Raw genomic sequence first — 17145 nt, 5'->3', positions numbered from 1 at the left:
TGCCGAATATATATTAACCTCCTAACACCCAGCCATAGCTTCTCTGTAACACTGCTATTATGGCCGGGGGGAGGAGGGTGGGAAGGTCGGCTTGATCACGTGACCACAGTGATTGGCTGTCACAGTGGTCACATGATTGGAAGCCAGTCCAGCTGGCTCCCAATCATTGCTAGAGACCAAGAGCCCACCCATTGGTGCTAATGTGCAGCGCATTAACCACTAGACATGTGCATTCGTTTTCGTCCGAATGCATTTTCGTCCGAATTTCAGGTATTTTCGTTTTCGGTTTGACAAACGATAACGAAAGTGCAGAATCCGAAAAACGAAAGATCCTACATAAATAAATGCTTTATTTTCATTTTCGAAAAAAATTCGACATAGAGAGAAAAGATTAGACAGAGAGAAAAGATTCTAAAGTGCTAATTTTAAAGGCTAATATGCAAGTTACTGTCCTAAAAAGTGTTTGGGGACCCGGGTCCTGCCCCAGGGGACATGTATCAATGCAATGAAAAGTTTTAAAAACGGCCGTTTTTTAGGGAGCAGTGACTTTAATAATGATTAAAGTGAAACAATAAAAGTGTAATATTCCTTTAAATTTCGTACCTGGGGGGTGTCTATAGTATGCCTGTGAAGGGGCGCATGTTTCCTGTGCTTAGAACTGTCCCTGCACAAAGTGTCATTTCTGCAGGAAAAAAAGCCCTTTAAAATCACCCGTGGCTATAATGAATTGTCAGCTCCCGTAATACAGAGAACACTCATTGAAAGTCATTAATTAAAAAAAAGCGTGGGGTTCCCCCAAATTCAATTACCAGGCCCTTCAGGTCTGATATGGATATTAAGGGGAACCCTGCGTTAAAATGTAAAAAAAAAATTGACGTGGGGGTCCCCCTAAAAATTCATACCAGACCCTTTATCCGAGCACGCAACTTGGCAGGCCGCAGGAAAAGAGGGTGGCAAGAGAGAGCGTCCCCCCCAAAAGCACCATGTCCCCATGTTGACCAGTGGTTGTGGGGGGTCGGTGGGTGGGGGGATTATCAGAATCTGGAAGCCCCCTTTAACAAGGGGACCCCCAGATCCAAGCCCCCCCCTGTTTGAAATGGTAAGGGGGTACAAAAGTTCCCCTACCATTTCACAAAGAAAGTGTAAAATATAGTTAAATAAGACAAACACGCTTTTGAAAAAGTCCTTTATTAAAAATAAAAAAAGATTCCAGCGGTGGTTATCCACTCTTGCTATCCAGCGAGGGATGATCATCTCTCCGGGGTCCAGCGATGGCTGATCTGATCCAGCGCAGTGAATCCATCTTCTATCTCCACAGAGGAGACACTGCGGGATCCCGGCGGCCTGACGTTTCTTATATGCGGAGGGTGGGGCCACCCGTCACCTGACCCCGCCCCCCTCTGACACAAATGGGGAAGCCGGGCTTCCCCAATGACGTGTGGGTGGCCCCGCCCCCCTCTGATGTAACGGAAACCTGCGTTACATCAGAGGGGGCAGGGTCACCCATACATCATTGGGGAAGCCCGGCTTCCCCATTTGCGTCAGAGGGGGCGGGGTCAGGTGACGGGTGGCCCCGCCCTCCGCATATAAGAAACATCAGGCCGCCGGGATCCCGCAGTGTCTCCTCTATGGAGACAGAAGATGGATGGATTAGCTGTGCTGGATCAGATCAGCCATAGCTGGACCCCGGAGAGATGATCATCCGTCGCTGGATGTGTTTGAGCTTTGGTGTGCACACCCCAATACATCCTAATGCAATAGGCTGTGAACTCCTATGACGTCACCGCAAAGCAGGGAATACATTTCATCTCTTCCTCTAGTAAAAGCACCTCACACCGCTCACATAAACACTGGCTAGGCATAGAGTTAACCCTTTAATCGCCCCTAGAGGTTAACCCCTTCCCAGCCAGTGTCATTAGTACCGTATTAGATCCCTTTTACACTGAGACGGTTTTCAGGCATTTTAGCCCTAGAAATAGCCTCTAAATAGCGCCTGAAATCCGCCTCCCCATTCATTTCAGTGTGTTTTTTCACACTGGGATGGTGCGTTGGCGGGATGTTAGGAAATGTCCTGCAAGCTGCATCTTTGGGGCGGTTTGGGAGCTCTGTATACAGAATTCCCAAACACCCAGGCCATTAAAGTGAATGGGTAGCGCTTCCAAAGCGCCTAAAAGGCGTTTCGGAAACGCCGCAACGCGGGCATTTTTAACTCCTTTGCTAAAACAAGCGGCGCTTTAGCGATAATGGCCCGCTGCCCCAGTGTGAAAGGGGTCTTAGTGTCACCAGTCCCTAAAAAGTGTCAGTTAGCGTCAGGTCTGCCGCAATATTGCAGTCCCGCTATAAGTCACTGATCACCACCATTACTAGTAAAAAAAAACGAATGAACAAATTAATAAAAAATGTAATTAAATTAAATTAATAAAAAATATTCCATAGTTTGTAGGGCGATGCTATAACTTTTGCGCAAACCAATCAATTTACGCTTCGTGGGATTTTTTTTTTACCAAAAACATTTAGTAGAATACATATTGCCCTAAATTTATGAGGAAATGTTATTTCTTTTTTTTTCTATTTTTTTTTATTTCATGTATGTGTGGTTTTGTTGAGAAGTATTTTATTGCTGCTGTAAAGAGTACCCGGAAAAAAATGTGTTGTATGTATACAACGACACTAAAGTATATCTATCTATCTATCTATCTATCTATCTATCTATCTATCTTTTATAGCAGAAAATAAAAAGAATATATTTTTTTTCAAAATTGTCTGTCTATTTTTGTTTATACCACAAAAAATAAAAACTTCAAAAAAATCCAAATCAATATACACTTATTGGGATTTTTTAATCAAAAACATTTAGCAGAATATACATTGCCCTAAATTTATGAAGAAATCATTTTTTTTTTTCTATTTTTTATTATTTCATATGTTTTAGAGCAGAAAGTAAAACGAATATATTTTTTTTCAAAATTGTCGCCCTTTTTTTGTTTATAGCTCAAAAGATAAAAACAGCAGAGGTGATCAAATCACTTTCTGGGGAAAAAAAAGGACATCGATTTTTTATACAGTGTCACGCGATCGCACAATTGTCAATTAAAGTAATGCAGTGCCCTAAAAAAATGGCCTGGCCGTGAAGGGGGCGGGGGTAAATCTTCCGGAGGTCATTTGGCTAATATAATCTCTGGTGATCCAGCCATGAAGGTTTTTTATTTTTCAGACATTTCCTGTTCCAAGGTGACAACGGTTTTTCAGAATGCGTTCTCATTCCTGGTGGAGACTGCGAGCCGGCCATGCCGACACGCGCCTTGCATCAGCGCGTTCCACCGTTGTCACTATCGGGAAGCCGATCCAGATGTGCAGTTGACGCTAGAAAGGGTGCATGTAGACAGGAAGTGGCTGAAAGAGACTGGAGGAGATCAGCAGCACGCAGATAGGGGGGATTCAAAAAAGGGGGAAATGGGGTTTTCTATAAGGAAAAAAAAGAGAGGCGAAGGGTTACGATACGCAAACGAAATGTCATCCAGTTCAGGGGTTGACCCCCCTGAGGAATGTTGCATTTTGCAGAGCCTGACCAATATAATGAAGATTAGCGTGGATTTTGCCGCGGAGCCCTGCGGTGCAGCTAACTAAATACCTTAGTGCAGAAAATATTTGCATTAACTGCTAAAAGATTATAATGAAGTTTTATTCAGGAGGGGGGAAGGGAGAGAGGAGGGGGTCGGGGAAGGGAGGGCACAGATGGGAGCTCGGTGTCTTTAAGAGCCGAGCGCGTCTGCAGACCCTCCTCCTGGCCCCGGACACTGGCTGTTGCGAAGTGGCATGTGAAGGGCACTTGGGTGTGTGTGCCAGGCTGTGTGCTGCCACTGTATGCTTTGCGGGAAGGCTCCCGGGTACAACGCGCAGGGTCTGTTTCCAGGAGAGGACTTCGCCAGGAGGGGCACCGCAGGGAGCCGATCTGGGTAGGAGGAATCCCGGGACGCTGGAGCCATGGCAGGGGAGGACCAGATCAAGACAACAAACAGCAGTCCGGGGCACGACGCAAAGGCACCGACGCCGCACCTGCCCGATGCCCCGCCGAGCCAGGATGCCGGCGTGGAGAAAGTGACTCTAAAAAAAGAGATCGGGCTGGTGAGCGCCTGTGCCATCATCATAGGTAAGGGAAATCGCAGCATCACCTCTTCCAGGGTCAGTTTTATTCAAGGGTGGGGGGCGGGTGGGTACCAAATGCGTCGGCCACAGGTGCCACCGCTGAAATTAGACACGTGCAAGAAAGATTCTGATTGGTCACCTCACTTATCGCATGCAGCACCCAGCTTAAGCCCAAAAACGCTACAAAATGTTTAAAGGGAACCTGTCACTAAACAACCCCCTTGTCTCAGAGCCCTTTAGGCGAAGGGCACCGTTCTGTGCCAGTGCTGGTCACTGGGGCTGTCTCTTTGCTCACAGTGAAGCTGAACCAAAGTTTTACTGACCCAGAAAGGCAGCTTCCAGCCAAGACTTCCAAGACAGGTGTTTGGCTTCCGGCAGGTTTGCTATAAGGCAGGGATATGCAATTAGAGGACCTATAGCTGCTGCAGAACTACAAGTCCCATGAGGCACAGCGAGACTCTGACAGCCACAAGCATGACACCCAGAGGCAGAAGCATGATGGGACTTGTAGTTTTGTAACAGCTGGAGGTCCGCTAATTGCTTATCCCAGCTAATCTGCAGCCTTTTGTCAAAACTGAATAGTGAAAGTGGTATGAGCCTCATAGCCCTTGTACACATGGTCGGAGATTTCGACGGAATGTGTCCGATCAGACTGTTTTGTCGGATATTCCGACTGTGTGTGGTCTCCATCGGACTGTTTCCATCGGAGTATCCGACGGACCAAGTTTTCCAACTTGTTGGTAAAATTTTCCAACAAAATGCTCAGATCGGACATACTCCGATCATGTGTAGAGAATTCCGATCGGACAAAGTGCCACGCATGCTCAGATCAAATTCCTACACCAAAGCTATTGGCTACTAGCCTGAACGTAGTCACGTTGTAACGAAATAACGTCATCACGTTCTGTTTCCGACAACTTTGTCCGACCGTGTGTATACAACAGTTTCGGACAAAATCCGTCGGACAAAATCCAACGGATTTGGTTGTCGGAATGTCCGACCGTGTGTACAAGGGCTTACAGTTCTGTGTCAGCAGACAGGAGAGAATACAGACCAGGCAGTAAGACTGTATTACTAAGGGATGAGCTCTGTTCAGTTATCTCCCTGCACGGTGCCAGTATATAGGAGAGGTCACTCTGCATCACTATATCACCATGGAAGAAAATAGTGCTCTTGGGTTAGATAAGTAATGTCGGTATGAGCTCTGTTCAGTTATCTCCCTGCAGGGGGGCAGTATATAGGAGAGGTCATACTGCATAATCACTATGTGATTGATTAACTAAAACTGCAGAGTGCAAAATCTGGTGCAGCTGTGCATGGTAGCCAATAAGGATGAGCTCCGGTGTGTTTCCATGCTCCACATGCAGAAAAATGCCAGGAAGTCGGCACGGCGCTACGCTAATCACATGCAGTGAGACAATGCCCCGATGCGTGGCTACAGAGATTGGGCACTGTCTCACTGCCTGTGATTAGCGCAGGGCTGCGCCGACTTCCTGCCGGCTCTGCACGTGGAGCATGCGAACACGCCGGAGCTCATCCCTAGTAGCCAATCAGTTTCTAATCACAGGCAATGAGACATTGCCCCGATCTCTGCAGCAGTGCATCGGGGCAATGTCTCACTGCCTGTAATTAGCGCAGAGCTGCGCTGACTTCCTGGCAGGCTCTGCACGTGGAGCATGCGAACACGCCGGAGTTCATCCCTAGTCACCTATAGGAGAGGTCATACTGCATTACTATATCACCATGTAAGAAAACAGTGCTCTTGGGTTGGACAGGTAATGTCGGCATGAGCTCTGTTCAGTTATCTCCATGTAGTGTGTCAAGCCCCCGTACACACGATCAGAAATTCCGCCAGCAAAAGTCCGATGTGAGCTTTTGGTCAGAAATTCCAACCGTGTGTACGCTCCGTCTGACTTTTGCTCGCAGAATTCCAGCCAGCAAAAGATTGAGAGCAGGTTCTCGATTTTTCAGTCGGGAAAAATTCCGATCGGAAATTCCGATCGTCTGTACAAATTCCGACATGCAAAATTTCCACGCATGCTCGGAAACAATTTGATGCATGCTCGGAAACAATTTGATGCATGCTCGGAAACAATTTGACGCATGCTCAGAAGCATCAAACTTAATTTTCTCAGCTCGTCGTAGTGTTGTATGTACGTCACCGCGTTCTTGACGGTCAAAAGTTCCGAGAACTTGTGTGTGACTGTGTGTATGCAAGCCAAGCTTGAGCGGAAATCCAAGATTTTTCTGACGCAAAATCCGCTCGTGTGTGCGGGGCATTAGTATTTAGGAGAGGTCCCTCTGTCCCTCTACAGCTGTAAATAATGGCACTTGGTAGAAACAAGCACTTGAGATTAGATTAGTAATCCTGGTATGAGCTCTGTACAGTTCTATCCCTGTTAGTAGATGGAAGCATTTCCAACTGCAACATTGATGTTAGTATGAGTTCTGTACAGTTCTGTATTTGTACTGTGTCTATGGGCTACAGAGCTTATACTGTCACCTGGATAGACTCTAGAATGAGGGATGGGTATAGTGATGAATATGGCATGAGCTCTGTACAGTTATGTGTCAGCAGGCAGGAGAGAATACAGACCAGGCATATTATTACTCTGTTCAGTTATCTCCCTGCAGGGGGGCAGTATATAGGAGAGGTCACTCTGCATCATTGGTATGAGCTCTGTTGTTATCTCCATGCAGTGTGGCATTTTATACAGTATAGGCCAGTGATGGTGAACCTTGGCACCCCAGATGTTTTGGAACTACATTTCCCATAATGCTCATGCACTCTACAGTGTAGATGAGCATCATGGGAAATGTAGTTCCAAAACATCTGGGGTGCCAAGGTTCCCCATCACTGGTATAGGCCCTTGTACACACGGTCAGAAATTCCGATGGAAAAGGTCAGATCGGACCGTGTTGTTGGATAATCCGACCGTCTGTGTGCTACATCTGACTTTTTCCGTCGGAATGTCCGACCAACAAAGTTTGAGAGCTGGATATAAAATTTTCCGGCAACATGATCCAATCGGACTTTGTCCGATCGTTTGTAGAGAATTCCGATCGGACAAAGTGCCACGCATGCTCAGATCAAATTACGAGACCAAAGCTATTGGCTACTAGCGTAGTCCCGTCGTACGAACGAACGTCATCACGATCGCGACCGTGTGTATGCAACACCAGTTTCGGACGAAATCCATCGGAAAAAATCAGACGAATTTTGTTGTCGGAATGTCCGACCGTGTGTACAAGGGTTAAGAGATCAGCATTATAGCACTTTGTAGAAGCTAGTGGTCTTGTGTTAGATAATAAATCCTGGTATGAGCTCTGTTCCGAATTCAGATTACAATGTTCATATATATATATATATATATATATATATATATGGAAAGGCCAGTATGGTGGCCTGGAATTATGGGTGGAGCCCGGTGGTGTATATAACCAGCCCGTTCGCCTGGCTACCTCGTCGGTTCCGGTGCGCGATATCTGATACGTCAGAAATCAAGGGCCGACTATCCACAAGACTTTACAGTGAGCCGGGTTCGTGAGTTCCACGTTTTCGTCCGCCTCGTGTCGACAAAGCCTTGTCGTTCGTCAGCGTCCGTCTGGTTGCCGTCTGAGTCGCTATACTCTAAATCGAATTTTCCGTTGTCGTACAACACGTCTGGGCCGGCTGTCGCAGGTAGGGCTTCGGCACCCTTTTCGTTCATGTGTTATTAAGTCACGTAAACTAGATTCCGGAACTCACGAACCACTCACTCTAGATTACACGAACGTCTAACTTATATTCGATACCTCATGTCACTACCCCTTCTTCGAAGAAGTCGTTGTCACCTTTTCGGTACTTGTCGTTCGTGCCGACAGGCACTTCATTTTGTAGCACGTCATTGCTATACCGAACGACTCATTTCGTCGTGTTCGAATCGATCGAACCGTTTCGAAAGCACAGCTGTCTGCTTGTCACGCTAAATTGAGCAGTCCGGGCAATGTCAAATCTCAGGTTGTTCAAAGGAAAAAAATCATTTCATACCGTTTGTACTATGTCCGTCAGGTCATTTCTTTCCATGTCAATCATTGCAGTCATTTCAATCATGCCAGTCGGTTATGTCGAATCATTTCATTTCTGCCACTTCTAACCATGTTATCATTTCTGTCACTTACCACACTCCGATTCGAATCCCGTCGCATCTCTAACGCACCGATTCGCTTCGAAGTGCCCCAAGGTTCGGCCTCATTTCTGTACGTGCTCCAGAGACTGAGTCACTCGCAGGTTCAAGCATGGTCCTTGATTCTAGTCTTTGTCATGGCATAACATTTCTGTCACTTATTACGCTCCAATTCGAATCCCATCGCATTCCTTATGCATCGATTCGTTCTGGTGCGCCCAGCTGCTACACCTCATTTCAGTACCCCCCCCCTTTTTGCCTGAGCTCCACGTGGCAGGCTCCCCCCCCCCCTGCCTGAGCTCCACGCGGCGGGGTCCCCTCCCCCCCCCCCCTGCCTGAGCTCCACGCGGCGGGGTTCACCCCCCGCCTGAGCTCCACGTGGCGGGGTTCCCCCCCCCCCCTGCCTGAGCTCCACGTGACGGGGTCACCCCCCGCCTGAGCTCCACGCGGCAGACCCCCCCCCCTGCCTGAGCTCCACGTGGCGGGCTCCACCTCCGCCTGAGCTCCACGCGGCAGGCCCCCCCCCCCTCTGCCTGAGCTCCACGTGGCGGGCTCCACCTCCGCCTGAGCTCCACGCGGCAGGCCCCCCCCCCCCCCTCTCTGCCTGAGCTCCACGTGGCGGGCTCCACCCCCGCCTGAGCTCCACGCGGCAGGCCCCCCCCCCCCCTGCCTGAGCTCCACGTGGCGGGGTTCACCCCCTTGCCTGAGCTCCACGTGGCAGGGTCCACCTTCGCTTGAGCCCCACGTTCTATGTGCAATTTGCGTTAGAAACAAAAGGAAAAAAAAAAAAAAAAAAAAAGAAATGGGGAAAGGGAAGGAAAGGAAATTTTGCATCTGCGGCGCAACCAAGTCACGTCTCTGTCGCCATATGCACGTTATTCTAAATTCAGTTGTCTGCTCGTTTTATTTATGTAGCTCGTTTCAGTTATGTCTTCCATCACATTTCAAGTCTTACCTCCACTATTTAGCTAGACATCTCTCTGCAGGTATAGGAGTCTCATACAAACTCACCTTCATCTCCTCAGATCAGTCGAGTTTTCAGTAGGTCCAACCTGCACCGGGTCGGACGGTGCCTCCTTAGGTAAGAGAATCTTCTGGGAAGGGAACGCTCACAAGCGGTAGTATCCTTCGCTAAAAAAAAAAAAAAAAAAAAAAAAAAAAAGGAAAAAAAAATGTTTGCTTAGGAGTCTCCTACGAGTCTTGTAATCCATGTCACCCTCTTAGGTTCCGTGTAGGAGAAAAACCCGGACCCTAGGATTAATAGGCTCACCAAGCCTGGATTTTGCCACCATGTCCCAGGCTGGCAGCGAGGACTACACGGCTCCGTTGTCCCCGTCTCTCGTCTCAGAGAGCGGCAGCCAAAGGTCCTTCAGATCATGGACCATTCCAAGGCTGACAGCCGAGTTGAGGCGTAGGGGTGTACCCTTCCCAGCTACAGCCAGAAAGGCCGGGCTCTTCGGGCTCCTTTTTCCTCCCCCAGCCGCGGTTGAGGATAGTGTCCAGCAGGCCTCCCTGGGCTCTATCGCTGCTTCCATCACGCAGCTTCACACGCTGGTGTCATCCCTGACGACCTCAATGTCAGAGGTTCAGAGTCGGGTGGCCCTCCTCGAGACCCGCCCAGTTGTTTCTCCTCCTACACCAGCTTTACAAGCAGTGGAGAACACCAGCGCAGGTACCCCCGGGTGTACACCAGTAGTGTACCCTTCTCATTTAATATCAGCCAACATCAGGAAGGACATCCTAGAGGGAAAGGACGTCAATCTGGCTTCACTCCTGATATCCATTCATGAGCTGGCAGAAAATAAAGCTTACACTTGGGGGGACGTGTCGGTGGTCCTCAAAGCCAAAGACCCCAGGCTGGACAGGAAGCTTTCAGTCACCGAGTTCACCTTGGCCTTCGGCATGCTGAGGGATGTCATCTGCTCGGCCTCCCCCGGCAGGAGGGAGGAACTGGATCGTTACCTCCACGTAGTAGTTGACCTAGGGTACAAATACGGCGGTTTTGCATTTTATGACTATCACCGCTCCTTCTCCGCTAAGGCGGCCGCCAGGCTCTCCCAATTTCAGATACCTACGGATTGGAGTGTCTTGGACACCGAGTTGTTCTGTCGACACTTCGCAGGGCTGCGGTCTCCTCTTTGTGCCATTTGCCAGTCGGCTACTCACACCGCGACTTGGTGTGCCAGCTCAGTGGCAACCCCACCCGTAGACGGTCCATCGACCTCAGGCACTGCCCAGGCCCTACCGGCGCCGGTACGCCTGCCGCAGACGGATAAACTGGGGCGCCCGGTCAAGACCTTGGGGGGCGCAGCCATCTGTAACAACTACAACAGCGGGTCGTGCAATTTCAGCCAGTGCAGGCTGCTCCATGTGTGCTCACGATGTAATAGAGCTCATCCCAGGCTCATGTGCGAGGTCAAGCAGGCTAGAAAATCTTGACTAAGCCGGGTCAACGTGTCGTGGCTCAGCGTCTACCTCGCCAATCATCCCACCCCCTCACTTGCCACCTACCTAGTCCAGGGCTTTACTCAGGGCTTTCATACAGGACTTATTTCCCTCCCTCACCTTACACACGAGTGCCAGAACCTGCGGTCAGCAGCCACGGACGTACAAGCCATCGACCAGCTATTACAGGCAGAGCTAGACCGGGATTTCATCATAGGCCCTTTCACGAAGCCCCCATTTAACACCTGGCGAGTCAGCCCTATTGGGCTTGTCAAGGGCAAGTTCTCCAATAAACTTAGGTTGGTCTACGATTTGTCAGCGCCTTATTCTTCCTCTGTCCCCAGTCTTAACTCTCTTATCCCCTCTGAGGAGTTCTCCCTTAAGTACGCGTCCGTAGACATGGCCATCCAGGCCATTCTCAAGTCAGGCACAGGAACATGGCTCTCCAAGGCCGACATCTCGGACGCCTTCAAGCTCCTTCCTATCCACCCATCTCTCTGGTGCTGGCATGGCATCAAATGGAGGGAGCTCTACTATTTTGCCACTAAGCTAACCTTCGGGTCCAAGAGTAGCCCCTGGCTCTTCGACTCGTTTGCGCAGGCTCTCGAATGGATCTTGCTGCACGTAGCCCAGTGCCAGGGAGTCATACACTATTTGGATGACTTCCTGCTGGTCGAGTCACCTGGCTCCCTTCCAGGGGATTTGGATAAACTAAGGGTGGTCTTCAATAACCTTGACGTCCCGATTGCTGAGCACAAGGTGGAGGGCCCTGCGCAGGCAATCACCTTCCTCGGGGTCAGCTTAAATACCAGCACTATGCAGGCTAGCCTCCCCCCGGATAAACTAAGCCGCATCAGGTCGGTCATGAGGGACTTCACCCGCACCAGAACTTGTACCAAGAGGCAGTTACAGTCCCTTCTCGGTATGCTTAATTTTGCCATGCGCATCATCCCTCAAGGTCGCGCTTTTATATCACGCCTGTTAGTCCTACTGTCTCATTCACAAGACCCGGAGCATATCCTCAGCCTGGACCCCGCGGCTATAGCTGATCTTGCCATGTGGGAGGAATTCCTGACGTCCTGGAATGGTGTGTCCCTATTCATTCCCTCCGTGTCCTCCTCGTCACCGCAGGTCGTGACCGACGCAGCGGCCTCCACAGGTTTTGCGGCAATTTTTGGCCACCTCTGGCTTGCAGCCCCTTGGCCTCCTCAGATACTGGCTATTCCGGGCTTCACCGAGACGTCCTCCCTATTCGAGTTGTACCCCATCGTAGCCGCTGCCCATACGTGGGGCCGCAGTTGGTCCGGTCAAACAGTGACCTTTTCAACGGACAATCTCGCCACTGCGGAAATCATTAACAAAGGCAGGTCCAAGTCTCTGGAGATTATGTCCTTCCTGCGGCGGCTGGTCCAGCTCTCGTTATTGTTTCAATTTAATGTTCATTGTGCCTTTATCCCCGGTAAATGTAATCGGGCAGCGGACGCCCTCTCCCGCTTTAACTTAGTTTCCTTTTTCGATCAGGTGCCCGGAGCCGGACCAACGTCAGCAGTTATCCCGGACTGGTCTCAACTGACCCTGGATTAACCCCTCACCTAGTAGCCGCGACGCAACTCATCAATCACTCCCTCGCAGACAATACCCGCAAGGCCTACCAAACAGCCTGGAGGGCCTTTAACCGTTTCTTAACATCTCGCTCCACAGAGACCTCCCGGGTCAAGCAAGTTCTGGCCTTCATTGCCCATTGCCACTCGGACTTGGCGTTATCCTTCAACACGATCCGACTATACCTGGCCGGGGTACAACATTTTACGTCCCTCCAGGACCCTGCTGAACCCTCCTTGTTCACTTGTCACGCCATTCGGGCCGTCATGCGTGGCATCCAGAAACGCCAGCCTGCGGCTTCCCTCAAACGCCTGCCTATCACAGGAGACGTTTTCAGAAACATGTCCGATATTCTGGCCACTGCACCTTTCGGACTCCACACTAGTATCATTATACAAGCAGCCATACACCTGGCCTTCTACGGCTTCTTGCGGCCAGGCGAGTTTACCTCCAGTAGCCCCTCAGCTCGCACGCTATGCAAGCACCACCTGGTCAGGCACGGAGACCATTTCATCCTACATATAGCAGTATCCAAGACGCAGCAGCTCGGCCCAGGGACGGACATACATTTTTATAAAACTAACAACCGCTGGTGCCCGGTCGCCATGCTCACCCGCTTGTTGACCCTTCTGGCCGATCAACCAGGAACTAGCCCGCTTCTGCCATTCCACGGTAAGCCACTGAACGCAGCCCAGTTCATGGAGCATGTCAGGATACTCCTGGGCATCCTTCACCTCAATCCGGCTCACTACTCCGGACATTCATTTCGGATCGGAGCGGCTTCAACTGCCTCCCGCCAAGGGGTCCCGGTCCACGTTATCAAAAAGTTGGGTAGGTGGAAGTCCACCTGTTTCGCCCGTTACATACCCAATCCGCAAGTAGAGATGGCCCAGGCCTTTGTCAAGCTCACCCAGTAACAAACTTGAATCAATAAAGGCATTCCCTGCCTGTATGTTTTTGCCCCCTTATTTTGGTATACCCTACGTTAGGCCAGGGCACACTTTCAGGTCCGGTTCAAGTAAGCGAGTTTGTGTTAACCTTGTTTGTCATCCTTATCCGTATCGGTCAGAGGGCTCTGGGCCATAAATGGAAAGGCCAGTATGGTGGCCTGGAATTATGGGTGGAGCCCGGTGGTGTATATAACCAGCCCGTTCGCCTGGCTACCTCGTCGGTTCCGGTGCGCGATACCCACCCACCCATCCCCTGTCAGGGCATTTCTCAAGCATTATACTCCTCGAGCGAGTACTCATTTCACTTCATTTCATTTTCATTTCATTTATTACTCATTTCTCTATCAAGGGTATGCCCCCTTATTTTGGTATACCCTACGTTAGGCCAGGGCACACTTTCAGGTCCGGTTCAAGTAAGCGAGTTTGTGTTAACCTTGTTTGTCATCCTTATCCGTATCGGTCAGAGGGCTCTGGGCCATAAATATATATATATATATATATATATATATATATATATGAGAGATCACCCTGCGGCTCTATACCATTTTTAATAAACACATGCTCCTGAGTTAGATAAGGAGATATTGCATACTTTCCAATATTTTTAGATAGGAATGAGGGACACCTACTAACAATCGTGTGTAGGCATAGGACACCCCCCTGCCACACCTCCTTAAAAGAGACTTAACCAAAAAAAGGTTAATTAAATCCACAAAGACATTTTTTTTTTACTACTAATATTCCTTTATATTGGCTTTTAAAAACGTACAAATGCAGCAATTTAGAAATTGGATGAAAGGTTTAGCGCTGGGAAACACTTTTTGAAAGATAAAAAGTGCATTTTATATACAACTATATAGATCAGAGCAAAATGAGGGGGAAAGAGGGACATTGCTCCAAATCAGGGACAGTCCCTTGAAATCAGGGACAGTTGGGAGCTATGTTTGTACTGTGTTTATGGGCAGCAGAGCTCACACTGTAAGCTAGGTAGACTCTAGAATGAGGGGATAGCATACCTCCCAACATTTTGAAATGGTAATGCAGGACACCTACTACTAGCAAATGTATGCAGGCATAGGACACGCCCCCTTAAATGAGAATTAACCAAAAAAAAAAGGTTAATTAAATCTACAAGGGGCTTTTTTTTTACCACTACTATTCCTTTATATTGGCTTTTAAAATTTACAAATGCAGCAATTTAGAAATTGAATGAAAGGTTTAGTGCTGGGGAACACTTTTTGAAAGTTTAAAAGTGCATTTTATATACATCTATATAGATCAGAGCAAAATGAGGGACAAATGAGGCGGAAAGAGGGACAGGGGGACTTTGTTTAAAATGAGGGACAGTCCCTTGAAATCAGGGCTATGGGATAGGTATGGTGAATGTGGCATGAGCTCTGTACAGTTCTGTCTCTGTACTATATATCTGTAGAAGGGAGGCAGGATATCACACTATTGTATAGGGTCTAGTATAAGGGATTGGTCTACTGAATATAGTATGGGCTCTGTACAGTTCTGTCTCTGTGCTGCATCTATAGACAGCAGAGCTTACTCTGCAGCAGTATATCACAATGATAATCTCTAGTATGAGGAATTGGTTAATGTATGAGCTCAGTACGGTTCTGTCTCTGCTGTGCCTTCAGATAGTAGAGCTCACACTGCAGCAGCAGCATATACAGTATATGACTCAACATAGTCACAGGAATTGCATTAGTGTAGCCAAGTCAGCGCCTAGAGGCGATTCAGTTCGCATTGTGCGCTATACAAGTATTTCATTCATTCATTCAAGTCCTGGTGACCTCCAAAGTTAGGGACAGCCGACATCCGTCTCTGTAGAGTGGATTACAAGGCATTGTGGGTGCAATGGTAATAGGTAGATTCATGGGTGCCAGACACTTCTTAAATGCAAAGAGACCCATTTTCTCTTAAACAGAACTGTGGGAGAGAGGGTTGGGGCCAGGACACCCTTTAGTAGTTGCAATGTTAATTAGCAGACTCTGAGACTTCTACAGGATTACAATCATGCAAGGAAAGGCACCCAGCAAGGCACCACATCTGCATGTGTAGACACGTGGTCTCCTTTGGCAACAATCTTGAACAGTTTCTAACAAAGGTTGCAATGAATTCTTTCCCTTCACAATCTCCTCTTTCGATCTTCACTCAACGGAGCTCCCAGTCTATCACCTAGACCCGCTGATCCACTGCCACCGGATCTCCCGAGCTCTTCCAATCTTCTTACTGAGTATCTTCCTCAAGCGTCACCCCCGCGTCCCTGCTGGGTTCCTAGCTTGGCACTCACAGATACTCCTCAAGCGTCACCCCACTGGCCTGCTCGGTCCCTGGCTTGGCACACAAGACTGTTCTGCAAGCGTCACCCCTGCTGGCTGGGTCCCTGACTTTAGTGGCGTCACTAGGGTTGGTGTCACCTGGTGCGGTAAAACATGGTGTCACCCCCCCCCCCCTCCACCAACTATAGTCGCTCCTTCAGTACAGACCCCCCTCCTTCAGTACAGAGCCCCTTCCAAGTATAGTTCCTCCCTCAGCACAGACCCTCCCTCCACAATGTATAGTCCCCCCCAGTACAGACACTCCCTCCACAAAGTATAGTCCCCCCCCCCAGTACAGATCCCCCTCCACACATAGTACAGACCCCCCTTCCTCAGTATAGAACCCCCACTAAGTAGAAACCTCCTCAATCAGTACAGACCCCCCTCAGTAAAAACCACCCCCCTCCTTCATCAGTACAGACCCCTCCCCCCAAGACAAAGCACCCCCTCCATTAGTACAGATCCCCCTCCCCAGAAAAAAGCACCCCCCTACATCAGTACAGTTCCCCTCAGTATAAGCTACCCCCCTCCATTAGTACAGCCCCCCCAGGACAAACTACCCCCCTTTATCAGTACACCCCCCCAGAGCAAATTACCCCCCTTTATCAGTACAGCCCCCCAGGACAAACTACCCCCCCTTTATCAGTACAGCCCCCCAGGACAAACTACCCCCCTTTATCAGTACAGCCTCCCCAAGCAAACCACCCCCCTTTATCAGTACAGCCCCCCCCACCTGTCGCAACACAGCAGAGGACACCCCCCACCATCACAAGCCGACACACCCTTCCCTCTGCCCATTACCGTACCAGCTCAGGCGGCTCAGGTACATGGAACACCCGGGTGGGAGAGGAAAGTGTGCAGCTGCGCCGCCCGGGTTGAAAATGGATCGTGACAGGCTCAAGCAGCAGCGCCGTAGTGAGAGACAGAGAGGAGGAGGAAAACACCCACAGCGCAGGAGGTGGGTTTCCAGCTGAAAAAAAACTTCCAAAGTCAGCCAGGGCTTTCCTCACCCTCGGAATGGTGTCACCCCTGTAGCGGGTTGGCACCCGGGTGTGTACCGCACCCCCCTAGCGACGCCACTGCCTGGCTGGACAGCTGCTGAAGTTTCCCAATTCTTCACCGTCCCCGGTTGGTGAGAATACTGCTCCAGTACTTGCTTCAGCTACTTACTGTGGTAAATAAGTGGATTGCCCCTTAGTGGTGACAGCTTTCCCTCTACCTCCGACCACAACAGGTTCTCCAGAACCATCACTTCTGGTTGGACTGCAAACCGCAATCCCAACCCTACGCTGCTCTCTTGCTTCTGATTAGGCCCTCAGACAGCCTAGCAGCCAGATGTCCCTGGGATAGATCTCAGGCTCTGGCCTAGCAGCCCGGGGCAGCACAACACACGTCCACCCAGACAGCTGTCCAGGTGGCACAGAACCCCGATCACATGAATCCACCCAAATAAATAGGCTCTCCCAGCAGGCCAAGGGACCCAAGAAGATCTCTGCCCATTGACTAAAA

At 49.5% G+C, this 17145-nt stretch overlaps 1 protein-coding gene across 1 annotated transcript in view; it reads left to right on the top strand.

The window, feature by feature from the left end:
* Window positions 1–3769: 3769 nt before the first annotated feature.
* Window positions 3770–17145, top strand: part of SLC7A10 (solute carrier family 7 member 10) — an 83844-nt gene continuing 70468 nt past the window's right edge. Inside the window, exon 1 of the mRNA XM_077452722.1 lies at window positions 3770–4150. Coding sequence (XP_077308848.1) covers window positions 3985–4150 — 166 coding nt within the window. The 5' untranslated portion in view covers window positions 3770–3984. The remainder of the gene's footprint in view (window positions 4151–17145) is intronic.

This window comes from Lithobates pipiens, unplaced genomic scaffold (assembly GCF_037356315.1).
Source record: "Lithobates pipiens isolate NorthernLeopardFrog02 unplaced genomic scaffold, aLitPip1_a1.2 Scaffold_10, whole genome shotgun sequence".
NCBI classification, from domain to species: Eukaryota; Metazoa; Chordata; class Amphibia; order Anura; family Ranidae; genus Lithobates; species Lithobates pipiens.
This window is presented reverse-complemented; position numbering and strand designations above follow the sequence as displayed.